Raw genomic sequence first — 27,676 nt, 5'->3', positions numbered from 1 at the left:
AAAACTGATTTTTAAATCACTTGCCTCTTAGAATATAAATTGCATAAAATAGATTTTCCTTAATCTAATAATGGCCTTCAAATTCATATTTTTTTCCCTAGAGTATCTTGATTTATTTATACAAGTCAACCCATAGTCTGATTTTAAACTCTCTGGATATACTTACATATGTTGCTTCATTACAGAGCAAGAATTTATTAATTTTAAAATGTAGGTAGCAAGAAACTATATTGGGTTTGCTCCATTCATACAGTCAAGTGTATGCCTATTTTATTAGATCTAGTGTCTAAGCCTCTAAACTGCAAAAAGACTGAACAAAGTTCTGAACATTATACATGCTCAAATAACAAAGTTTAGAGTTTCCAGGTTAAAGGAATAAATTTAGATCAATTTTAAACCTGGGTCTGTGTCAGGCAGACCTCTATCAGGATATAAAGCTATTATGAATTACATGAATTTTCTCTAAAATTCTTTAATTTGGACTTTAAACTTTCCAATGTATAAAACTGGTTTGAAAGAGGGAAGAAGGAATATACTTAAATTCTATGTGAATAAACAAAACTAAATGATTCAGTCATTTATTGAAGCAGAAAGACATGTTTTTGGCACAACACAATTTTTAATAGTATTCGTTTGAACATATGGTTTAGATGCAGTGAGACCACAAGCCAACAAACAAGATCTCAGGCAGAGCAAGAAAAACAACTAAGGGGCTTTTCTATTGCAAAATTACTCCCACTGGTAGAACCAGCTTTGTCATTTCCTCTGAGGTGGAGTGTGTGTGTCTGTGTGTGTGTGTGCGCGTGTGCGCCTGTCAGTGGTGGTGGTGGGGGGAGGTGTAAGACAAGAATATTTTACTTCTTCCAGATTTCAATAGTTTAACATTTCCTGTTATTTAACCATAGCTTTTTACAGAATCACCTGCAGATGTGCTTCAGGAAGCTACAAACAGTCCAACAAGGAAGAGAATTCTCTTGTCTTCTGACAAGATACTAGTTTCTCCTGAATGGAGCTGCTTTGAGACGCACTGCAAGAATGCAAGTAAACGCGAGGTGCTTCGCTTCCCGTGCTGTTCTGAATGCAATTTTCCATTTACATCAAAATAAATTAAAATCGGTCTTCAACGGCCGATACTGTGGCCTGAGACAACCATGTCAACTCAGCCTATTCATTGCACCAGCAGCTTTAGGCTGAATGACTTCATGCCAAACTCTTGCTTGACGTCTATTCTCATCCCTGGTGGCTACTCTCTTCTTCCTGTAGTTGAAAGTTCTCCTATTATGGAAAGTGGGCCCTTTTTGTGCCCCGTAGATGGTAGAGGCATACATTAGGTATGTGAGGGAATAATACACATGTTTCATTCTTACAGACACACACACACACAGAGCCTGTATCAAATCCTAATAATATGGAAAAAAAGGATTGTCGTCTGTAGTTCAATCAAGGACCTAAAAAGTTTTCCTAGGGTATAATAAAACGATGCCTGAGTGATAAGAAAAAACAACTACTGGATAAGAACCAGTAGCACCAATTAGAGGCATGCACGTGCTTGTGTCTGTACACACACAAACACACACACACACACGAGCCTTAGCAACATGGCCAATACCCCATTTGTGCCAATGGAGTGGAGCCATGCTGGGGGTACTAGGAGAAGGTGTCTAACACAATCAAACCGGACTGCTGAGGAATGGGGAGTGGGAGTCATGTGAATTTTCTGGTTAGCTGGAGGTCAAACAAAAACGCTTTTAGTTTCAAACCTTGTTGCTCCAACGTCCCTAAAGCACACAAGGCCACGTCCCTGCCTTGCTTAGTGCTGTGCAGCATACTGCATGTGACAGATTCCTCTATGACTGTGGAACTTGAAAGGCCTCACTGTCCCATTTCTGCACATCAGTCTTCATTTCGTAGCACAGGGGATGCTGAAGGTGTGGGCTACGTGGGTGAATGGACAATGATAGAACCTAGCAGTCGTCTTCTGTGTGCAATTTGCAGCTTTCTCCAAAAACCAGGGATAGCATACGATCCAGATAAATTAAGGGTTCTTGGGGTTCCAGATAATTTGCCTTATTGTGTAAAACTGTAACCATGGCTCAGTGACACTTTGTCAAATTCTTGTGCCTCTAGTTTAGATACTGATGATGTGATGGAGACAATAACACAGCAGCGGCTAACACTGCGTGAGGACCAGGCTCTGTGCATTCCACGCATGAACTCACTGAAGTCCCCACTATATAATATTCTTAAAATATGCGGTAAGGAATTATTCAATTTACAAATGATAAAATGAAGCTCTGAAGTGTTAAGGCCTGGCCCTGGGAAGCTGCAGCACTGAGAGCTGGGACTTGGGTCTGACCTGTGTCTGCAGTACTGAGCCTGACCAGGAGCCTGACCCACAGGCACTGATGAATTCTCTTCTGTTTCTACAAGTGCTAATGGGAAAAGGCCACGGACTCAGGGCAAGTGTGGCTTAACAAAGAAATTAAAACTGGGATATCATCTTGTTGGGAATTGTGATCTGAGGGTAAAATGGGCAGTGAAATAAGAGGAAATAGCCCTAGTTGTAAGGATATTTCTAGGGAAGGTGGTCATTCCCCCACTGGGCTGCTATGGAACTTACTCTCCCTGAAAGCCCCTTGTTGGTCTGTGTTTTAAAAAAGGGAGAGAGAGGGAGAGGGGCTGACTGTTCAGACTGGTCCAAAGTCTACACAGGTTGTAAAGGACCATGTTCTGTTCCCTCAAGCTGGGACACATGCAGGGTATGAGGCTGCTTACTAGCTAATAACCAGCGAGTGGCTAGCAAAGGCCAAGAGGTGGGGTGGAGGAGAGAGATGGGACCCAACCTAAAGCCCCCCTCCTTGAAGAGCCTCTGGCTCTAGGAGGCAAGGAAGGTAACACATGAATGGAACGCAACGTGCTTATGCGTACGTCATCATCAAATAGTTAATATTTTAAGTTGATAGTTTGGAATATAGGGTAAAATATGGTAGAATGATAGTTCTTATTTTAAGGTCCTCCAACTATAAGTGGACAGATTTCTCTGTTTTAAAAGCACTACTGGACAACTCCTTTTATAGTCCTGTGAGGATTAAGAGAGGTGGTACTTACTGTTATTACCATTACCATGTTTCTATTGAATAAAAACTTCAGCAAATGAACAATAGTAGTATAATGGTCACTCTTAGCAGCTGCTCCCATAAGAGGTCTTGACTTTATAAGTCATGATACTAATATAAATAAGAACATTAAAAAATATCAGTGATAACAACTGTTTTTATATGGAAGATAGTAATTGGCATCTCCCTCCCATTAAAAAAAAAAAGCAAACATTTGATTCTTTAGGTAGCAACACTAATTCATTTTTGGACTTTTCAAGATCTTTACCCTATGAAGCCTAGGTTTACTCACATTGGTCACCACAGCCAGAATTGCTATTCCTTGCATGATGGGCTGCCATGCTCCGATGTCTTGGGCTTTTTCTGGAACCATGCGTCTATACTGGGTAGTCATTTTCCATGCGTCCACTCTTATTTCCAATATATTGTTCACCAGAGCCAACAGAGGGGCCAGTGGAAAAGAGGCCACAAATAAGGTGACGAACCCAAACTGAATAACTGTCAATGGAATGGACACGCATCATGGAATGGTGGGTGGATGGAAGGACAACATATTTTCCTTTACTCTTATACAGAAAAAGGCAAACAACAAACTAAATCCCAAAGAGAAAAGACACCCATGGTAATAAAACAATGTTCAACAGTGAAAGAACCCAAACAAAAGACACATGTGAAGTCTCTGGAAAGACGACTAGTTATAGCCGGTTTCTTTTATACGTATACACTTAGTAGGAATAATATATTTAAAATCTTTAATCAACTTATTTGCTGGCAGTAAAGTTGGGACACTCTACGTATATTATTCTCTGTTGAAATAATAGAATGTTGGAAGACGATTCGTGATTTAGGGTTAAAAAAAAAGAACAGGAATACTGTGGAAGCATCTAACAAGTTAAAAAGAAATAAGAACTAGGAAATCGGGAGGGCTCTGCTTAGAGAATGTGGGGGGAGAGATGCTGGAGACAGGCACATGAGCAAGCTCCGAGTCTGCAAATGCAATGCAGTGCACACAGAGAATCTGTAATATTATTATCAATCACGGAAATGTATGTGATGAAAGTGTCCTAAAATAAGGCAAAATACACTTCTTTAGGAATTTTTATCTTGAAGTTGTTGCAGTCTATGTGGTCACAGTAAGTAAAAATTCAAGTGATGACTTACAAGTTCTTTTCTTCCTTGTCTGTAATTTATATGGCGTCACTATAGATGGGACATCAGATTTGGGGCAAGCTGTACCATAGGGGGGTAAAGGTTAGAAATGAGAAGGCCAGGGGCGCCTGGGTGGCGCAGGCGATGGGCGTCTGCCTTCGGCTCAGGGCATGATCCCGGTGTTGTGGGATCGAGCCCCACATCGGGCTCCTCCACTAGGAGCCTGCTTCTTCCTCTCCCACTCCCCCTGCTTGTGTTCCCTCTCTCACTGGCTGTCTGTCAAATAAAGAAAAAAAATAAAATCTTTAAAAAAAAAAAAAAAAAAGAAATGAGAAGGCCAGAGATCTAAAAAAAAATTCAAGTAAACTAGTATAGATATGGACCGAAGGCTGTGAATAGAAGGAGGATTTACAGCCCCTTTACAGCTACAGCTCAGAAAAGGGGCAGGGACCAATCTGGCCAGGAAGGGCAAGACTAGGGAGGGGTATGTAGGTAGAAGGAACTGGTACGTGCTTCTGGTCTGAGAGGCCAGGGTATGTTTCAGAAGGAGGAGAGAGAGGGCTGGCGAGATCTGGCCGGTCCGCAGGCCAGGCAGGAGTGGCCACCTTCCGCAAAGGCAGGCAAGGAATGGAGCTGGTGATGTCGTACACATTGACATCAGTGCTTGGTGCTGTGCTGCTGTGTCTATGTACCACCTACCCCTATGTGAATCGTGTGCCTGCAGGGGCCACGTGTGGAGTGGGCACAGTCAATTGTGGTACACCGGCAAGTGCGGAGCCCAGTGAAAAGGACTACTCACAGCTGCCACACTGGAACGAGGGTCCAGTGTTGCCAGATCTTGTTATTTAAGAGAAGCCAGAATTTAGGACTATACTGGTAATTAGCCCAGTTAAATATCCCAAACAGTAAAGATGCCATTTATAATAACAATAAAAGGGGAGCCTGGGTGGCTCAGTCGGTTAAGCATCTGCCTTCAGCTCAGGTCATGATCTTGGGGTCCTGGGATCGAGCCCCACGTCAGGCTCTCTGTGCAACAGGAGGCCTGCTTCTCCCTCTGCCTGCCCCTTGGCCTACTTGTTCTTGCTCTCTCTCTCTGTCAAATAAATAAAATCCTTAAAAAAAATATAATAGCAAGAAAAGTTCAGACTATTTAGGAATAAATTAGTGAGAAATGTTAACACTGATATGATAATGGACTTAAAAAATAAAAACAAATAATGATAAATGGATGGACGGTAGGGTGTACCATACTCTTAATTGTGTAGACTCAAGTTGGGGGACTTATCAGTTTTTTCCTCTAAAATAGAATTTTGGATTCTAATGCAAATTTAGTTAATAATCTCCAATAGACTTTTTAGAAAAAAAAGCTGAAAGGTGATGCTAAAGCTTTTCAAGTAATCTACACAAGTCAGATATTGAAGAGGGTGCTTGAACTGACAGGCTGAGATGGGACCAGCTCTAAGAGATGCTAATGTGTATTATTACGCAATGGCAACTAAAATAGTTTAGAACTAGTGCATTCATAGTATGAATTAGAATAGATACAGATATTCATGGGATTTTACTATATTATAAAAAGTGATACTTCAAATCAGTCATTTTAAGTATTAGAGCAATTAGCTACACCACTGGAAAAACTGGTATGGAGTCCCCGCTTTTGACTCCAAAACAAATTACAGATGGATTAATTAAAAAATAATGTACCAGAAAAACCAACATGGTATAACCTGTTTTAATGGTCGAGAAGAACTTTCTAAACTTTTGAAATGAAGAACACAAAAAAGACCTATGGATTCTGCAAGGCAAAAAACAAAAACAATCCTTGCCTAAATTTTTTTCATGACCTCGTATTGCTAACACTCTCTCTGCTTTCTTCTTCACTTTGCAGTCAAGTTTCTGGAAGACGTACCTCAACTGACTATCTCTCCACCACTCCCTCCTTCCTCAGAGACCGACCTCCTGCCAGGCCCTCCCTGCGCTCACTTTGCAGTGACGGCCTGTTCCCAAGCCAGCGCACATTTTCAGTCCTTATGTGCTGGATCACACGGCCAAACATATCCTTTCCCCCTTGGTTTTTGTTTTACTTAAATAATTTTAAAAAGCCAAGGTAGGGTTGTGTGTGTGTGTGTGTGTGTGTGTGTGCATACACACACGTGAGTGTGCACACGATGTTTTTTAAATGCTTCCTAGCCACAGAGTGTGGCTTCTACCTTTCCGCGCTGTCCAGCAATGAAGTGCGGGCTTGGGCGCTCGCTTCCCCACCCTGCCGGCGTATTTTGCATCATGCTCCTCTCGGTCACTGTTCAAGTCCCTCCGAAGTAACTATCACCCTCTCAGCTTCTATGTTAACACAACCCTCTGCTACATTTCTTCCAACTGTTCTGCTATTCTTCCTTCTCTTCGTGGATCTCCTGCCCCATTTCCCCTTTAAATGCCCCTTTCCCCAGGGCCTCATCAGTTCTGTGCCTGGAATGCCTGAGTCACTTCCATGGCCTCCCCACTGCTCCTCCAGCTCCTGGTGGATCCAACTTTCTCATGGATGTTTCTACGGACACGTCCCACAGACCCCCTCCCTCACACTCCAAATATCCAATGCCTAACCATTTTCTTGAAACCAGCTCTTCTCCTCATATTCCACCTGCATACTCAATCTCCTGGAAATTATCTCAACAATTCTATTCTTCACCCGCTAGTCTAGTTATCTCTTTAACACTTACCATATCTGTCTCCCTGATCCCCATTCCTATGCCTACCGCCTCGATTTAGGTGTGGGGATTACCCAATTGGGTGGGTAACCTGGTGTAGCCTCCCAAAATACCCTTTTCCTTCCAAATACCTTCCATTCTGCAGCAGAATGATCTGATCTTTTTCAGCATAAACATATGATTCTCTTGCTTACAAATATTCTGGTGGGTAAGGATAAGTTCATTAAGGGTAAGTTCTAGGGACGCCTGGGTGGCTCAGTCAGTTAAGCGTCTGCCTTCAGCTCAGGTCATGATCCCAGAGTCCTGGGATCGAGCTCCACATTGGGCTCCTTGCTCAGTGGGGAGCCTGCCTCTCCCTCTGCCTGCCCCTCCCCGTTTGTGCTCTCCCTCTCTGACAAATAAATAAATAAAAAACCTTAAAAAAAAAAATGGGGGGGGTAAGTTCTAGTTCCCTGGCCAAGCATGCAAGACCCATTATGACATAGCCCTGCTTACCTGATATTCCCACCTACGGATGCTTTGTTCTCACCATACTTTGTTTACCTGCCACTCTTTGAACTGGCCAAGCTGTTTCATGCCCTGGTACTTTTAAATGTGTCTACCTCTCTGTATGAAATGTCTATTCCCTTTACAATTACTTTAGGTAGACAACTTCCATCCATCCTTCAAAATCTAGTTCAAATATCACCTGCTCTAGGAAGTCTGATCTTCATTCACCTCCTTCACAATCCACCAGGTATTCACTACCCCTTCCTTGGCTCTGTGAGGGCAGGCACCCTACCCTGTCTTACTTATCTCGGTATCACCACCAGTCGATACAGTGTTTGGCACAGCAGGTGCTCTCTAAATGTTTAGTGGATGAATGAGTGAATGAGTAAAGAGATAGGAAGCCTGCAAAGATGAGGAAACGTCAGTGGGCAGAAACAGTAGTGATGAGGGAGTGGCGGAAGCCAGGCCTGAGTCCTGGACAGTGTAGGGGGTGCTTACATGGGGTTAGTACTGGAGAGACAGGAAAAGGGGTGGGCACGAGAAGATGCTGAAGAAGTGTTGATATTAATTATAGTAAATTAAATAGAGAAAATAATATATGAAGGTCCTTGTTTTAATAGATCCTTTTAAAAATTAGCTTGGAGATGGAAGACAGTGAGGTCAAGTTAACAAGGGTAGAAGAGGCAGGGCCAGAGAAAAACAGGGTCCACTCTGTCACTTTACTGCATTTAATCTGTGACGCCTGCCCCCTGGGAAGCCATCACTAAGTTCTCAAAAGACTAGTGTCTATGCTTGCAGCGCTAGAAGTACAAAATGTCATCTTATGGCTTCCGGATTTTCGACTGACAGGCTCTTTCTCTACATCCTGTGTCTGAACTCTCAGAAGTTAGGAATGGACACCTGGGGAGGCAATTCTGGCTAACACACCAGGGTTACTTTCTTAATCTCCAAGGATGGTGGACATAAATAAATAGAAATTTCACTCAAAACTGAAACCCCAACAACCTGCCATAAAGAACTTCACCAGGATGGTGGGGGCAATGTTAACACAAACTCAACTAACAACTGTATGTGTGTTGAAACTCCAAGCTCAGGTCACTTAAACATTTATGAGTACCAGGTCCAGACAGCGGTGCTCTAGCTGAGTGCTGAAAGATGCAAAGGTCTGGTAGCCACCTTGGGGGGAATCAGTCTGGGGGTAGGTAGGGACAGGCGTGCACACAGCCAGATGCCATCAAGTGCTGTTAATGCCTAGAGAAAAGAGCAGCAGATCTGTGCGAAAAGTTGAGGGTTACTGCTGAGGCTTGGCCGGAGTCCCTCAGGGAGAGAAGACAAGGGTGTTTCAGGCCGAGGGGAGTTCTAGTCCCCTCCATCGGGCAGAGGGGAACAGAGCTGGTGGCTGGGTATAAGGTTCCAGCATCGTCTGCCAGAAGCTGGTTCCCTTCCACAGCTAGAAGGCAAAATTAAAAAGGTAGATGGTGGTGTCACTCATGAATCTGGGGAAAACCAGAAGGAGGGAGCTGTGGTGGCCAGACCATCACCAGAGGCACTCTATATTTATTTTAGAGGAATGAAAATACTTCAAAAGGCACTTGGCAATTCTGTCTCTCACGAAGTAAAAAAACAAAAAGTAGATTTCGCTCTGGTGTTGAATACAGATCAGACTGCCTACTCTCAAAAATGGATTAATTTTTCTAATTCATGAGATATTAGATAATAGGAAAACAATTTAATAATCTAAAAAAAAAAAAAAACCTGTCTTTAACAGTTGTTATTCCAACCTTTCTTGTAGGTTAGGAAGAGGCCGAATTATTTTGTTGGCAACAATTTTAATGAGACTATGAAACTCTAAAAGTCATGCCAACTTCTCCCCAAAGCACAACTTTTTCCGATAACTTCTTCTTGTGACACTATTTATTGGACTAGTCAACTACAGAAAAATAACTCTTTTTTTCCAAGGTATGTGTTTGGTGCTAAAATAACAAATGATATTCTGCCCCAGAATGTTGTTATTAATGCTGATAATAGCTCCAATAAGAAATATTTACAGTTATGACTCATTTTGGAGTCAGAAGTAATTGCCTTGCAGTCCTTTTGAAAATAAACAGAATAAATAAATAAATATAGCTTCTACATTATGTACTGAAGCTATACCCTTAATCGAACCTGGTCACGAAACATAACATTAAAAGCAAAAATGAAATTCAAATCAAACTCCAGGCTGCAAAGTATTGTTGACTGAAGAAGCTACAAGATGAACCTTTCACTCATAGAAGGAAGCAGATGTGTTTCCATGTCTAATGTATATTTTTAAAAGCAATTATTTTATATATAGAACGTGATTTAATAAACCCATCCTCTATCTGCAGACTTGTAAACAGGAACCACAAAGGGGTATCTTTGCAAACACACAAACCCCTAGCATAAATAGCAAGACCTGTCAACCAAAAATGTTGTGCCTCCTTTTCTATTCTCCTAAGCTTAAAAAAATTGTAATTCAGTGCCATGGTTAGCTGAAAGGGCACAGATACAAAACATGTAAATAGTGAGCCTTCTATCAGATACAAGTGTGTCATGCATAATAGAAAAGACAGTGTTTCCTCTGAAAATAAAGTTTTGAGTTGTGTCCATTTAAAGGCACCCAAGAGCTCAGAATCAAGTCCAATGGAAGAGGAACAGAGCCCAAACAAATACTGCACAAATGGACAAAGGCATTCATGAAAGAAGGGACCTGTCCTAAATCTCAATTCTAAACCAGCAACATGTTAGTTCTAAGTTCAAGCCAGTGACTAGTCATGAGGTCACTCAGGGAACCATGCAGAAGTGCTGGGCCAGAAGAAATAGATACACTGTCAAAAGCAGGTGGGAGGTGTGAAAGGGGGAACCCTGTGATCTTTCCTGCCTGGAAACAGCGTGCTCCTACAGGCTTTCGGTCCAGGCTTGATTAAATGACTCATTCAGAAGTGTATCGGCCAACAGCTGTGCCTGTGTGGACTCCAGCCCAAGCTGAATCACCTCTAATAATAGTTCTGAGTTCATTCTCAGACAGCATGGGTAGAGTGCACGGCGAGTGGTGACGACGTACTTCAGTGAATATTCCATCTCGTTGCTTAGTAATAAACCTTTAGCTCTGCACAAAAACTACGGGCAAAGATACACACAGTCACCTTATTTGAAAGCCTAATTGTGTACTTTTATCTAGTGGAGAAAAACGTGTGTTGTTTTTTTTTTTTTTTTTCCATTTCAATACGCCAGGTAATTATTTGGGATCCCAAACATGTTCCAATATAATTTATGTCACCTAAAACTTCATTAAGGACTTACTCATTTCAAGATACTCATAAAACAATCCCAGTTTGCCCATGAGCTGCAGGTGGTAGTCTTGTTCCCATCGTGGGCTTATTTTTTCTGCACTGGACACTGTGCGACATCGTCCAATTAGGTTCTTGACCCAGCTGCCGAAAAGATCAAACTATACATTAGAATATTATCAGATTATTTTGCAGATATCTCAAGCTAAACACACAGTCCTCCCAAGAAATTAATTGCTTGTTTTCATGCTAAATTTCACTTTCTTTCTGCCTCCCTACCCCCAAATATTTTGAAAAACAGCACTAGATGTACCAGCTATTAAAATTGTAACTGCTACCGTTTTTTTCACCCAGCTCCTTTTCATATGGCAGTTAATTTTTAGAAATCCTTTCTCTCATTTGATTAACTTTACTTTCCACCCGCCCCGCCCATTTGGCTGCTATTATCCAAAATGGTCTTTCCAGTATGAAATCACCAGAGAAAATAAAATACAGATATGGTATGTGAACCGGTGAGCATGCCACAGAGAAGAATGAGGCAGAACAAGGAATTGAAATTGTTCGCATTTGCGGTAGGGGGAGAGGGGCGGTGAAAGGGACGAGCTCAGGAAGAGTGACATTTGAATAAAAATATGAAGGAGGCAGAGGAAGCAGGGACTACAGAGCCCCAGAGGCGGGAGCAGCAGGGAGCCTGGTGGGGTCCTGGGCTAACAAGAAACTCCTCTGGTGGTTTTGAGCGTTGGGGAGCCTAAGAGACCACTGTGAGGATTTGGGCATTTTTTACTCTGGGGGAAGCCGGGAGCCATTGAAAGTTTCTGAGAGGAAGGGGATATATTTTCATTTTAGACGAAACAGGTCCAAGACCCTATTTTAAGCTGAATAAATGAAGGACCTGAGAAGCAAAAATGCCTCCTCAAAGTCACAGAGCAGAGTGCGGGCTGTTCCCAGCCAGCTCTGCTCTGTAGGACACCGGCCCCACGGAGTGGTCTGCTATCTCTGAGGTTATTTTCTTTCTTAAGCCCCCCAGATTAACGTATCCCCCCTCCATGGCGATTTTTCCTGAAAAGAAACTGAAGCTGGCAGTGAAACGAAGTGTGCACCTGTAGCCTAAAGAACCGCTGTCCCCGCGAGCAACAGCTGGCGTGCGGTTTCCTTGCGGAGCTCACCTTAGCAGCACAGCAGCAAAACTTCAAATACAAACATCTGGGCTGAGCTTTGGATGATTCAACAACACGCTCAGACAGATCTTCCAATTCGGGTAATGAGAAGCCTTCACCCCACTGTAAAGACAACTCTGGATGCCGCACACGCACCCCCGCACGGAGAGATGAATTACTAACAGCCTGTCGCGTGCTAGGTGTCCCAGGGCGACTGGTTTCTTTACCCACCACTCCCCCAGGTTCACGAGGAGGAACCCACTCCACAACAGAACATGCCCCAGGCTTCACCATCTTCCCCACTTCTTTCTTTTCTGTGACATTAGGAACACAGCAGGACGCTGTGGAAAGTAGAGGGGACACGGGCTCAGACACCCCTGAATCCGAATCCACACTTCATTGCTTAACTATCCGACTTCGGTCAAATTCAGATAAGCTAGGGTGATAAAACCTGTACTGCCCAAGGTTTCTGTCAGGATTAAACGATTCCGAACAGATCAAGTACTTAGCACATTTCCTAACACATCAAAACCCCCTTCCCAGGATTTTCTCCTGACCCACAGCGGCTGACTGGCTGAGGCCGATGGTAAACGCAGCCTCAGTGACTTGGAATCTTGGCTTAGGGACACAATGCTGTCTGGATCAGTGGATCTCACGTCAGCACCTAGAATGACCTGGATGCGGCTAGTGCTACTTCCTGTCCCCAACCCAAAGCTCTGTAATCAGTCAAGTCTCAGGCGAGGCTGGGAACATGACAGGGGCCTTGCGACACAGGTGGCATCATCCATCACCCTTCCTGACACCCAAACTCGAGATTCCTCGTTTCTATTGTCTTATTTTGGTGGGGTTTTTTGCTCTACTTCAGACTTCCAGCCTCAGCCTCTTGACGGAATCCTCGCCATGCCCCAGAGAAGCATTCTTCTACTCTCGGGGCTCCAAATCCATTACAATTTGGACTGAGGACGAAACTTCTGTCCTGGCAACCAATTGCATGACCAGCTTCTCTAGCGTTCCCCACTTATACTGTACTGTCTTCCCTCACCTGTAACAGGTCATATTAGAAGTCTTTCTGGGGTGCCTGGGGGGCTCGGTCATTGGGCGTCTGCCTTCGGCTCGGGTCATGATCTCAGGGTGCTGGGATTAAGCCCCGCATTGGACTCCCTGCTCAGTGGGGAGCCTGCTTCTCCCTTTCCGCCTGCTCCCCCTACTTGTGTTTTTTTTCTGTCAAATAAATAAAATCTTAAAAAATATATAGATAGATAGATAGATAGATAGATAGATAGATAGATATTTAAAAAAGAAGTCTTTCTGACTAGCTTTCTTTTCTGAGCTACAGACTCTGAACCTCTTGTTCAGTCTTCCTGAGTTGAACCACTTATCTGCAGTAGGAAATCTTGGGCTGTCATCCATCCATCACTGTCCTTGGTCTTTTAGGTTTTCTAGTGGGTTATGAATCTAGTGCAGAGATATCAGTCTTGACTGCACATGAGAATCACCTAGAGAACTTTTTAAAAATACTGATACCAGACACGTCTTCCCCTGGCCACAGTTGGAAGCTTCCTCCCTCTAGCAGGGGTTACAAAATAGTTTTCTTAGGAATTTACCATGCATACTAGCAATAACAGAACAGCACTGTAAAAAGTTACCCTTCCCTAAGTCCTTATTACATGTAAAGCATGGTGTAAAGCACTTGACACCTCATTTTCTCTTTGTTCCTTCATTATCATATGCAACCCACATGCTACAGATAATTGCCATTTCTCCTTAAGGATATCCCACAGTATTCCCACTTGCTAATTCTGAATACATGCATCCTTCACTATCTGAATCTACTTTACTGTTCCTGAAAGTAAAGGGTCAGTGTGGATAGTGAGGGATAGCTCTATTTAGGGTTCTCTTATTGTACGTCTTTGGTACAAATCAGATCTTGAGAAGGGATATTTTCTCTTATAATAGTTTACTTTCTTTATTTTAAGGAGTGCATACCCATTGTGAAAACTACAGAAAACATATCACGGATGAACATTACAGCCATCCGTTATCTAAACACCAAAGAACAACGCTATTGGTATTCTCGATATTTAACTACAATTATTTTCCCTAACATTTTATCATAAAAATTTCTCCAGAGTTAGTGGCTTAATACAGCAATTGTATTAGCCTTTTGTCAAGCACAGAATAAAATTCCTGGGTTTGCCTCAAATACCAAAATACTAAGTGAGGCTGGGATGGCCAGACGGCTCTGAGCTTCTTCTCTGGGTCCAACGAACAACTGTGTTACTTTGCTGCTGTTACGTATTTGAAGGCTATGGGTCACTCGTTCACTCGACTGGTGCTGGTGAGTGCCTGCTAACTCCTAGGTACTGACTTAGGTGCCAGTGGGACCCCCAAGGGAACCGGGGTCACAGCTCCAGAGAGCCTTCTTCATATGCTCCAGGAATCCTCACCAAGGACCTCAAGTGGTGTGGGGGGTGGAAGAAGGCAAGTTTATGGGGACATTCATTTCACTATGTAACTTTTGACATATTTAAATGGTGTGAAAACAGCTACTGACTTACTCGGCTTTTCTCTCCCCTCCTGTATATTTTTGGGGTGGGGGTAGTTTTGGGCAGCAAGAGTAACTGCTGTATCTTTCACTTTGTGTGGGAACAGTAAGAGGGAAAGTGGCACCTATCCACAATGAAGAGTGAGGAGAAGAGCCCGAGTCACTCTCTCAAGGGGCTAAAATTTAGCATTCCCGATTTTCGGACAAGAAGATAATTCAAAACGTACTGCCCTTAAGTATTTTAGGCCAGGAGTAGAAATATCCGAACAAAAAGCTTAGCTCACTAAGATCTGCAACAATGGCCTCACTTGAAGTGCAGGTATAAACAGACCATAGACACTATGCACATCCTTTATTTGTAAGTATTTCATGTGAACAAGTTTCATTTCACACGAATTTCTCAGTACCAGTTTAGGAAACATACGTTACCCGTCCTTCCCAACAGCCACTATTTTTTAGAATCAGAAAATAGCTCACTGACAACCAATTAGTCATCAAAATTCAGTTTAAATAACTAGCCTACTTCCTTCAGAAAACTGCTTTTTACTAATCCGAGTTAAGCCTTTCCTTTATTTGAGGTATTTATTTTCATACAGAAACCCAATATTTGTGCATGACCTGTTATACATTTGGAAAAACTGAATACGAACTCAGTGAAGATAAGGGTTGTTTGCTGCCTAGTAAGGCCCCAAAATGTTAATTTTACAGCTAAGACCAGAATCCATTTTTTACGAGGTGGGGGAGAGGTGAGGAGAGAGCTGAGGGGAAAGAGGAGTGTCTTAGAGACACTTAGAGATAGACCCTGATGGTTTACATTGAAAGTGGAGGATGAAGCCTGGTGAAGAAACATGGAAGGACACATTGAAACGCAGAGGTTTCTGCTCTACAAAGACAGGAAAAAAAAAAAAAAGAGGTTGAATGCTCCACAAAGAATGAACAGGAACTTGGTAATAGGGAAGAGAGAGGAGAAGTTAGGGGAGGGAGGAGAAAGAGAGAGAGGGAGGTACGATGTCGTGGGGGGAAGACAGGCAGCAGAGCCGGGAACCTACAAAGAAGGGTGATGGGGGAAAAATCCAGTTAAATAGTGGGAAGAAAGACTTTTATAAGATGGGGATTTTTTATTTCAAAATTAAAGTTGTTTGGATTTCTGGCTCCATGTCCCAAATGTCAGTAAAAGCTGCTTGTGTGAGTGGTTTTGGAGGACACTGAGGAGAGGGGCCACAACTGGCATTTGGGTTGGCATAAGCAGAAGGTATAGATGTGGGAGGTAAGACAGAAGAGACATCAAAAGTTTTATGAGAACAGGAATTCAGAGCCAGAAATTATCTTGAAAAGGTATGTGGGGTAGTCAGAAAAATGGTCCCCCAACAGATGTCCACGTCCCACTCCCCAGAACATACGAATATGTTAAGTTACACGGTAAGGGGGAATGAAGGTTGCAAATCAGCTGACATTAAGATAGATTTTCCTGGATCATCCAGGTGGGCCTAAATATAATCACCAGAGTCAGTCAAAGTGGAAGAGAGAGGGAGGGAGGGAGGGAGGGGGGAGCGAGCTGAGGGGACGTGACTACAGAAGAGTCAGACGCACAGCCACACCACTGGCTTTGAGATGAGAATAGAAGCCATAAGCCAAGAAATGTGGACAACTCCTAGCAGCTAGAAAAGGCAAAGAAACAGATTCATCCTAGAGGCTTCTGAAAGGAACATGGCGCCTGCCAACACCTTAACTGTAGCCCACTGAAATATGTGTCACACTTGTGACTTCTGGAACTATAAGATCTTAAATCTCTGTTGTTTTGTGTGTTTTTTTCATTGTCTTCCCATTACCGTTAGGTTGGTGGTAATCTGTTCAGCAGCAATAAAAAAGAATTATAATAAGCATGCTGAAAGTGTGCAGAAATTGAGATAGCACTGGACTGTTCACTTTGATACAGGATAGGGCTTAAGTGAAGATTTAAAAGGACAGTGTGACCTTGGCTAACATCTGTTGCCCTCATTTTTTAGNGAAAGAACAGCAAGTCAAAACATTTGTGGTTATTATTTTAGATGATTATCTCTTAAAACATTACGTAATCTTGTGCCTTAGGACTGCAAGAGAACTTCTCTTGTTGAAATCACATGGATTTGGAGTCCTGGGATCTTGAATTTGAATCTCATGGTAGCCTCTTATGGATAATGGGAATATGGGTAAATCATTTAACTGCTTTAAGCCACAGAATCTTCATTTGCATAAAAATGCGAGATAAAAATAAGGATTGTCTGAAAGATTAAATGAGAAAGATCTATCAAGCACTTAATACAGTGACTGGCACATACTAGGAACTCAACAAATTACTACTGTTGATTTTTAAAGCATACTATAAGGGAGGAGGAAGTTGTGACAAGTTGGGGAAATACTCAGTTCACAGCCCCAACAAAGGTCATCTCTCCAAGAACTAGGATCAGTCTGCTACCAACAATGGGCTAATAGGCATAAACTGTAGCAGATGGGATTCAAGTTAAATAGGTTTTTTTTCTTTGCAACATAATTATTAAACACTGGATTCATTTACACTGTTGGGTGGACCATCTTGTCTGGAGACCTTTAATAGAGTTTACTCCGTTGTAGAGGTGGGCATGCACCTGCGGGAACACACAGGCAAATGCTTTGGATGGGTAGGCTGTTCTCCCCCCAGTCACAGCCCCAAGATTACACAACTTCATACTCACGGAAGTAACACCTCTTGTATGTTATTCCAGATTGCTTTGCCTCCCATGATTATTGTCAGCTGTGTCGTCAGTTCGAGGAGACAGCCACCTGGGTCACACTGGAATATTACAAAGAAAATCCCATTTAAATTCTAGATGGGTCTAACATGAAATTGAGTCATTATTTTTTGCTGATATTTACTCCGGGGAGGCTAAGAGAATCTCAAGAATATACAGTGAAGAAACTCTTCATTGGGCACCCGGGAGAAAACACGAAGCAGCTTAAATTGTCAAGAGAACCCAATTCTAAGTTCGTACCTCTTCATTTCTGTACTTTCCCAGCCAATAGACTGGGTCTCCCGGATAGCCTACAAATTTGCCCTTAAAGAATGCGATGTAGAAGCACGAAGAATAGTAGTTGACAAACTGGAATAAGAACATCTTCATGGTCAGGCTGTTCTCATAATCAGTCTGGGTCCTCGGGAGTTCTGGAGTTAAATAAAGGTAAGATTTTAAAATTGTGAACAGCTTTGAGACCCTCATCAAAGACACTGATACATGAGTTAACATGTTTTAAAAAAAAAATACAATTCACACTGTTTCTGTTTAAGCTGTTTTGAATTCCTTAATATAGCTACTGTGATAATTCCAAATTTACACATCGTTATGAGTCCCCCCTCCCCCTTCCGCCAAGAATACAATATCCCCCACAGAATAGTCAAGGATTCCTTAAAATTTATGAGCCCAGTGTTACCGAATGGACAAGGCTGTCCTCTCTCAGGTCTGAGTGGACAAAAAAATTATTTTTGAACAGACTGCTAAATGATACTCTCTTGTCTTCCTGAACTGCGATAAGGTAGGGCTGTTGTAACAAAACAAGGGGGAACTTGTTACAAGCATTTGGAGAAGACAAAACAGGTCATCCTTCTAGTTTAGAAATTTAAAGCAGTCTGATCATTTTCAGAAGATGACCGCTGAGCAGACCGTTTGGAGAATGACCCAGGCATATGCAGCATGTGGGGAGCGCTTAGCTCTGACCACTAACCAGCTGCCTGGGATACAAGCCAGAGAGAGAGAGAGACATTTATTACAAAAGCCGGAGTTGATGAGAACAGAACGGTATTAATACGAACAGCATGGGGGGAAGCCATGCAACAGTGTGATTACTTGTCCTCTCAGCAAAAGAGGAGCATATTTGCCACTGGAACCATGACCCTATTCCACTTATTTGCAATAAAGAGACTATTTACTTTCAACAATAGGGTACGTGATCTAACGTAATTGAAAATATTATTCAGCACTGATCTGTTTACACAGAGCTTGGACATTATAATGATTGTCTTTGCTTTGTCCCCTTTGTGAATGCAAAGCTGTAGCTAATTCATTTCCCACACAGGTTAGAAAAAATATGTTTACACTTGAAATTTTCTAAAAGTTGTAACATGCTAAAATTGAAATGCCTAAGAGAGACAGACTCTATTTTTCACTGGGCTCTAAAAATGTCTTACAAATGACCTAAGCTATAATAGGACGTTACCAAAATTAGTAATCATGATGGCAACTTTTTCATATATGATGTTGAGAATCATGATGATGACAAAGCTGATGAGGGAAGCTGTGATAGACGTGGCTGTCTGCGGAGTCAGGTACTTCTGGATTGAGACTGTCCCATTCAAGGTCTCGGGAAGTTTGGTAGAAAATACAATGAACACTGACAGCCTGTAGACAATGATCCCAATAACGGAGGCAATGATCAATAGGATCTGGAAGCAAAATGAACACAGCAACATGAGATTCACTAGAAGTTTTACACTTAAAAATGAACCCCCTGTGTGAACGGACAAGGTGCATGTGGGAAGTGATGGGGCTCTCACACAACGACCACGAGAGAGGTGGAAATCAAGCATGTTAAATTTCAAAAAAAAAAAAAAAAAGGGACAGGAATGATGAAGGTCAAAAGAGAGTGTATTCACCGAGGGAAAATGTGAGCAATGGGAGAAACTGCACAGGGACGGAGCAGCACATGGGAAGTCCGTACTTTCTATGCAGTTTGTCTCCAAACACCAACCGGCTCTAAAAAAGAAGATTAAAAAAAAAAAAAAATCTTCAGATGAGGAGAAGTGGAAGAGCAGAACCAGCGGACACCTCTCTCTCACAATCACGGCGTTCTTTACGGTATTCATTAACGTTTTTGCTCAGTTACAGTCCATTAAGGGGATATGTTTCCTTCCAACAGAGAACCTAGCACTGGTTCAAGGGTCAGTAGGTGCTAGCTTCTGTCTTAGTCACCTGCCACGAGGTGAGATTCTGAACAGGACCAGGGAGGCTGCAGACGTGCCTGGAGGGAATTTGGAAAGGATAGCAGGTCTCAGCTGATGAAAGTTTCACACACTTTTCACCCTTTAGATCTAAGATCTGAAGTTGGCAGTTATTCATTCCTGCATTTGCACAAGATGCATTTCACTCATCTGCCGTATTTTTGACTGCACAGACGCCGTGTCAGTGGGGGCGCACCTGAAGCCCAATTTGTACGTGGGCGGTAGGGTGTCATTTCCTCACTAGGCAGGTTTTCTCTGGCCCCTGAATAATGCACACTGAAGGTCCCCCTTTTAAATTGTTTTCCCTACATCTACTTTCTTGGACTTACTCCAAACCATGCATTCGATGTGTCTGACTGCTCGTGATGACTGTTACCAGGGAGAAAAGCTACAAAGAATGTGCATTTCAGGGCCAAGCAAAGCATGTCATGTTATTTGCAGCAACAGAGGGAGGCGGGTTTTCACCTGTGGAGAGCAGTAACCAGAGGGGTTACAGGTGGGCTCCTGGAGCCAGGTTCCTGCATTTGAATCCCAGCTCTGCTCACACTGTGGCACCTTGTGCAAATTACTTAACCTTTGGGGCTTCAATTTCTTTGCCCCTATAGTGAGGGATCCTAATGGAAACTAACTTATAGGATTGTTGTGAGGATTTAATGAGTTACTCCAGATAAAAACACTTAGAACATTAAGGCCCACACACAGGAAAAGTATCATATAAATGGTAGCTGTGAATATGGCGGCTGAAGTGTTAACAAGATGTTTTTCTTACTTTTAAAGCCATCAGGTTGTAGAGAAGGCATGATATTTCCTCTTCTAATCTCTCTCATTATCTCCTTCCCTTCACAGTTAGGCCTTAATACTTGTGAAAGGAATGACATGTTTGTGTGTGTGAGTACATGTGAAAATTAGCCAAGGCCGAGAAAAACGTATTAGCGAAGATGTACCCAGCCTTCCTCTCTGTGCATAACAAATGTAGGCCATTTAAACTGCATATATTTTTTTAAAATCTCCATAATAATTTTTTAATTATAATAGTTGAGATTCTTTAAATGCTTACTCTTCACCTCAGCACACATAGTATTTTTTTTTTTTAAGATTTTATTTATTTATTCGACAGAGAGAGAGACAGCCAGCGAGAGAGGGAACACAAGCAGGGGGAGTGGGAGAGGAAGAAGCAGGCTCATAGCGGAGGAGCCTGATGTGGGGCTCGATCCCATAACGCCGGGATCACGCCCTGAGCCGAAGGCAGATGCTTAACCGCTGTGCCACCCAGGCGCCCCTTCACACATAGTATTTTTAAAATCCTCAACAACAGTCCTGTGAGATAGGTAGTATGGTATCCTTAACAGTGGAAAAAACCCCCACAGAGAATAAGATTTTGACCCAAATTAAGCAACTAGTAACTGAAAGAACTGAGATATTCGGAGACTCCAGAGTCAAGCATCTACATGGCACTGCCTCCTACATGGGTTAGGAAATGAATTCTAACTCATTTCAGAGCTTTTACAAACTTGATATGTTTCCATACTTCTTCAGGGCACTTGATAGTTCAATATTTCTTCACAGGAGGATTTTCATTCTCAAGCTCCTTATGAACCTTTTCTGATTATAACTTTATGATTACAGAACATTTGAAATTACTCCATGGTGGACACTGGTTGCTTTTGCTGCCTTGGATCTGTTCCCAGTCTTAGAAGCAGACCCGGATTTTGCTTTGGGGGAATAACCTCTCCTTAATTTTCAGTCCTATGGTTTGGGCTGGATTGTCCCCCTGCTCCCTCGGCTTTGCAGGTATATCCTGACTGGTTTGAGACAAATAGGTATCTCATCCTGTTGGCCTCAGCAACTGGTTCAAGGACTGACAAATAACTAAGTAAGAGCCAGTGGGATGTGAGAAGAGATCCACTAGTGTCTATGGGAAAGAGAAGCTTGCTCTGTCAGAAGAAGCTGCTAACAGAAACCTCTGTTGGCTTGCATGTGATGTGAGATCTGGAATCCTGCAGCCATCTTGAGACCATAAGGTAGTGCCTACAATCACCAAGGGGGGAAACCACTGGACACAGAATGAAGGCAGAACAAAATATACACCCCATGATCTCATCTGGGCTGCAGTTATCTATCCTTCATGGAAGGCATACCTCAGACCTTGGATTTTTAGTTACGGGAACCAATAAATGCCACCCACCCTCATTTTGTTGTTGTTGTTTAAACCAGCTGGAGACTGATTTTCCATCACCTATAATTGAATGGTTCCTATCAAAATAAATAAAAAATAAAATAAATGGATGTACTATTTATATGTAGGCATAATTCCTTCAGAATATTAAAGATTCAAATGCATATTAAAGATCATTTTATATATTTTATCCTTTCCTTAAGCCTACCATAACCATAACATTTTTACATGTCATAAAATATTTTCATGGACATACTTTCTCATGGCTATTCCATATTCTACTGTATGAAGGATTAGAAGTAGGATATTTTGGCTGAGATGTTTTTATATATAATAATGTATACAAATAAATAACATAAATAAGTGTATATATTTGTAATAAATAAATATGTGACTAAATCTTTACTGATTTTTCTTACCATTTTGAAATATTTCCTTATTAAAGGTTTTTAAAAGCTGAATTAGATTAATGCACATGAATATTTTTGACTTGTGATACTTACTACCAAACTGCTTTCTAAGAAGGCCAGGGCAGCTTGAAGTTCTCAGAGCCTAGGTATGAGAGTAGCTGATCACTGCACTTTATCTTCACAAACACTGAGCCTTCTCACTTGAGAGGTGAAACACTGTATCTCATTTAAATGCTCACTGATTTTAAGATGGCGGAGGAGTAGGGGACCCCTTTTTCAGCCGGTCCCCTGAGTCGAGCTGGATAGGTACCAGACCAGCCTGAACATCCACGGAATCAGCCTGAGACACAGGAAGATACATCTGGATCTCTACAAATGAACATCTCCAGCGCTGAGTATTGAGGTACGAAGCGGGGAGCTGTGAAGCCGCGCACAGATATCGGAAGATAAACGGAAGGGGGAGGGAGTCCCCACGTTCGGGTGCCGGGAAGCGGTAGCCACCTGCACGGGGGAGCGGGCGGACTCGCGGACGGCACCTGCGAGAGAGCAGACTGGGACCGTGAGCCGGGGAACTTGTGACCAGACTGTAAACTGGAGCTCCGGTGAGCTCACTGGAACCAGACTGAGACCGGGAGCTCCGGAGTGCACGGGGGCGGCTTGCAGTGTTAGAAACACAAAGGACAGAGACGCGCCGGCCCTGGAAGTGACGGCTGGGACGCCGAGTGTGGGGCGCACATCCCGGGACGCTGCAGGGTTGAGCAGCACCAACAGAAACAGAGTTAAAGTGGCCAGAACATCAGTGGAGAACGGGCCGCAATCCCTCTGTTCTGAGACAGAGGCTGAGATTCGGCCACTGCTGCTCTGACTCTCAGAAGAGGCACAGCAAACCACCAGGGGAAGCCGCCAGAGAACAAAAGCCTAGAAATACTGGTTCACAGCGTGCCCGCCCCCATCCCCCCTCGCAGGGGACACGGAGACTCTACCCAAACAGGGTTGCCTGAGTATCGGCGTGGCAGGCCCCTCCCCCAAAAGGCAGGCTGAAAACTCAAGAAGCCCACATCCCTAAGACCCCTATAAAACAAAGGCACATGGCCTGGGTCCCGGTCAATAATTTGGGCTCTGGACAACCCCGCAACCTCTCCTCATCAGAATGATGAGAAGGAGAAACCCCCCCCCCAGCAAAGAAAAGACAATGAGTCGGTGGCCTCTGCCACAGAACTAATGGATACGGATATAACCAAATTATCAGAAATGGAATTCAGAGTAAAAATGGTCAAAATGATGTGTAGACTTGAAAAAAGTATTAATGAAAATGTTAATGAGAATATAGAATCTCTAAGGGCAGAAATGAGAGCGAATTTGGCAGAAATTAAAAATTCTATGAGCCAAATGCAGTCAAAACTAGAGGCTCTGACGGCCAGGGTGAATGAGGCAGAAGAACGTATCAGCGAACTGGAGGATGGGTTAGTAGAAGACAAAGCTAAAAGAGAATCTGGACTTAAAAAAATCCACGCTCAAGAATGTAGGTTACGGGAGATTACTGACTCAAAGAAACGTTCCAATGTCAGAATCATCGGCATCCCCAAGGGGGTGGAGAAAAACAGAGGTCTAGAAGAGATATTTGAACAAATTGTAGCTGAAAACTTCCCTAATCCAGCAAGGGAAACAAACATTCATGTCCAAGAGGCAGAGGACCCCTCCCAAGCTCAACCATGACAAACCTATGCCACGTCACGTCATAGTGCAATTCGCAAATATAAGATCCAAGGATACAGTATTGAAAGCGGCCAGGGCAAAGAAATTTCTCATGTACCAAGGCAAAGTTATCAGAATTACATCAGACATGTCTACACAGACCTGGAATGAGAGAAAGGGTTGGGGGGGGGCATTTTTAAAGCTCTTTCAGAGAAAAACATGCAGCCAAGGATCCTTTATCCAGCAAGGCTGTCATTCAGAATTGATGGAGAAATAAAGACCTTCCAGAATTGCCAGTCATTGACCAATTTCGTAACCACGAAACCAGCCCTACAGGAGATATTAAGGGGGGGGGTTCTATAAAGGTAAAAAGGTTCTATACAGAACAGAAAGTCACAATCGATATAAACAAAGACTTTACTGGCAACATGGCATCATTAAAATCATATCTCTCAATATTCAGACTCAATGTAAATGGCCTAAATGCTCCCATAAAAGGCCACAGGGTTGCAGATTGGATAAAAAGAAATGACCCATCCATTTGCTGTCTACAAGAGACTCATTTTGAACCTAAAGATACATTCAGACTGAAATTAAAGGGATGGAATACCATCTTTCACGCAAATGGACCTCAAAAGAAAGGTGGGGTAGCAATTCTCATATCAGACAGATTGGATTTTAAAGACTATAGAGACACAGAAGGGCACTATATTATTCTTAAAGGATGTATCCAACAAGTGGATATGACAATTATAAATATATATGCCCCCAACAGGGGAGCAGCAAGATACACAAGCCAACTCTTAACCAGAATAAAGAGACATATAGATAAAAATACATTAATAGTAGGGGACAACATTCCACTATCAGAAATAGACAGAACACCCATAAAAAATAGACAAAGAAACAAGGGCTTTGAATGCCATACTCGACGAGGTGGACCTCATAGATATATATAGAACACTACACCCCAGAACCAAAGAATACTCATTCTATTCTAATGCCCATGGAACATTCTCAAGAATAGACCATGTTCTGGGACACAAAAAAGGTCTCAACCAATACCAAAAGACTGAAATTATTCCCTGCATATTCTCAGACCACAACGCTCTGAAATTGGAACTCAACCACAAGGAAAAATTTGGAAGAAACTCAAACACTTGGAGACTAAGAACCATCCTGCTCAGGAATGATTCGATAAACCAGAAAATCAAAAATCAATTTAAACAATTTATGGAGACCAACGAGAATGAAAACACAATGGTCCAAAACCTATGGGATACTGCAAAGGCAGTAAGGGGGAAATACACAGCCATCCAAGCCTCACTCAAAAGAATAGAAAAATCTAAAATGCAGTTTTTATATTCTCACCTCAAGAAGCTGGAACAGCAACAGAGGGACAGGCCTAATCCACGCACAAGGAAGCAGTTGACCAAAATTAGAGCAGAAATCAATGAATTAGAAACCAGGAGTACGGTAGAGCAGATCAACAGAACTAGAAGCTGGTTCTTTGAGAGAATCAATAAAATTGACAGACCACTGGCAAGACTTATCTAAAAGAATAGAGAAATGACGCAGGTTAATAAAATTATGAATAAAAAAGGAGAGGTCAGAACCAACACCAATGAAATTGGAAGGATTATTAGAAACTTTTATCAACAGCTTTATGCCAATAAATTAAGGAATCTGGAAGGAATCTGGAAGAGATGGAGGCCTTCCTGGAAAACTATAAACTACCAAGACTGAAACAGGAAGAAACTGATTTTTTAAACAGGCCAATTAATTATGAAGAGATTGAGTCAGTGATAAACAACCTTCCAAAAGACAAAACTCCAGGCCTGGATGGTTTTCCTTGGGAATTCTACCAAACATTCAAAGAAGAAATTATACCTATTCTCCTAAAGCTATTTCAAAAAATAGAAACAGAAGGAAAACTACCAAACTCATTCTATGAGGCCAATATTACCTTGATCCCCAAACCAGGCAAAGACCCCATCAAAAAGGAGAATTACAGACTGATTTCCCTAATGAATGTGGACGCCAAAATCCTCAACAAGATCCTGGCTAACAGAATCCAACAGTACATTAAAAGGATTATCCATCATGACCAAGTGGGATTCATCCCTGGGATGCAAGGGTGGTTCAACATTCACAAATCTATCAGTGTCTTAGATTTTATCCAGAAAGAAAAATTCAAAAATCATATGATTCTCTCTATAGATGCATAAAAAGCATTGGACAAAATATAGCATCCTTTCCTGATTAAAACCCTTCAGAGTGTAGGGATAGAGGGTACATTCCTCAATCTCATAAAAACCATCTATGAAAAGCCTACAGCAAATATCATCCTCAATGGGGAAAAGCTGGAAGCCTTTCCCTTAAGATCAGGAACACGACAAGGATGCCCACTCTCGCCACTATTATTCAACATAGTACTAGAAGTCCTTGCAACAGCAATCAGACAACAAAAAGGGAAAAAAGGTATTCAAATTGGCAAAGAAGAAGTCAAAATGTCTCTCTTCGCAGATGACATGATACTCTATATGGAAAACCCAAAAAAATCCACGCCCAAACTATTAGAAGTTATAGAACAATTCAGTAATGTGGCGGGATACAACATCAATGCTCAGAAATCAGTTGCATTTCTATACACGAAAAATGAGACTGAAGAAAGAGAAATTAGGGAATCCATCCCATTTACAATAGCACCAAAAACCATACGTTACCTTGGAATTAACTTAACCAGAGACGTAAAGGACCTATATTCTAGAAACTATAAATCACTCTTGAAAGACATTGAGGAAGACACAAAAGATGGAAAAATATTCCATGCTCATGGATCGGAAGAATTAACATAGTTAAAATGTCCATGCTACCCAGAGCAATCTACACTTTCAGTGCTATCCCGATCAAAATACCAATGATATTTTTCAAAGAACTGGAACAAATAGTCCTTGGAACCAGAAAAGGCCCCGAATTGCCAAGGAACTGTTGAAAAGGAAAAATTGGGGGCATCACTGTCCCCACAGTGGGGATTTCGAGCTGTACTACAAAGCTGTGATCACAAAGACAGCATGGTACTGGCACAAAAACAAACACATAGACCAATGGAACAGAATAGAGAACCCAGAAATGGACCCTCGGCTCTTTGGGCAATTAATCTTTGATAAAGCAGGAAAAAACATCCAGTGGAAAAAAGACAGTCTCTTCAATAAATGGTGCTGGGAAAATTGGACAGCTACATGCAAAAGAATGAAACTTGACCACTCTCTCACACCATACACAAAGATAAACTCCAAATGGACGAAAGACCTCGATGTGAGACAGGAATCCATCAAAATCCTAGAGGAGAACATAGGCAGCACTCTCTACGACATCGGCCAAAGCAACCTTTTTCATGACACATCTCCAAAGGCAAGAGAAACAAAAGATAAAATGAACTTGTGGGACTTCATCAAGATCAAAAGCTTCTGCACAGCCAAGGAAACAGTCAAAAAAACTAAGAGGCAGCCCACGGAATGGGAGAATATATTTGCAAATGATGCTACAGATAAAAGACTGGTATCCAAGATCTACAAAGAACTTCTCAAACTCAATATGCGAGAAACAAATAAATCATAAAATGGGCAGAAGATATGAACAGACACTTTTCCAATGATGACATACAAATGGCTAACAGACACATGAAAAAATGTTCAAAATCATTAGCCATCAGGGAAATTCAAATCAAAACCACACTAAGATACCAACTTACGCCAGTTAGAATGGCAAAAATTGACAAGGCAAGAAACAATTGCTGGAGAGATGTGGAGAAAGGGGATCCCTCCTACATTGTTGGTGGGAATGCAAGTTGGTACAGCCACTCTGGAAAACAGTGTGGAGGTCCCTTAAAAAGCTACCCTATGACCCAGCCAT

At 42.2% G+C, this 27,676-nt stretch overlaps 1 protein-coding gene and 1 long non-coding RNA gene across 5 annotated transcripts in view; one reads left to right on the top strand and one right to left on the bottom strand.

The window, feature by feature from the left end:
- The window catches only part of LOC103675410, a 292,244-nt gene extending 290,442 nt beyond the window's left edge, over nucleotides 1-1,802 (top strand). For all 3 annotated transcript variants that reach the window (XR_005837914.1, XR_005837915.1, XR_005837913.1), the window contains one exon: nucleotides 906-1,802. This is a non-coding gene — a long non-coding RNA (uncharacterized LOC103675410). The remainder of the gene's footprint in view (nucleotides 1-905) is intronic.
- ANO6 (anoctamin 6) overlaps nucleotides 1-27,676 on the bottom strand; it is a 187,159-nt gene that overhangs the window by 10,344 nt on the left and 149,139 nt on the right. For both annotated transcript variants that reach the window (XM_040642359.1, XM_040642360.1), the window contains 5 exons: nucleotides 18,700-18,925; nucleotides 17,481-17,650; nucleotides 17,184-17,281; nucleotides 10,784-10,914; nucleotides 3,409-3,614 (listed from right to left, as the gene is read on the bottom strand). In XM_040642359.1, the coding sequence (XP_040498293.1) occupies nucleotides 3,409-3,614; nucleotides 10,784-10,914; nucleotides 17,184-17,281; nucleotides 17,481-17,650; nucleotides 18,700-18,925 (831 nt within the window). The remainder of the gene's footprint in view (nucleotides 1-3,408; nucleotides 3,615-10,783; nucleotides 10,915-17,183; nucleotides 17,282-17,480; nucleotides 17,651-18,699; nucleotides 18,926-27,676) is intronic.

Source organism: Ursus maritimus, unplaced genomic scaffold (assembly GCF_017311325.1).
Source record: "Ursus maritimus isolate PB19 unplaced genomic scaffold, ASM1731132v1 scaffold_26, whole genome shotgun sequence".
Taxonomy (NCBI): Eukaryota; Metazoa; Chordata; class Mammalia; order Carnivora; family Ursidae; genus Ursus; species Ursus maritimus.
Note: the sequence above shows the minus strand (reverse complement) of the source record. Positions and strands in the feature narration are given on the sequence as shown.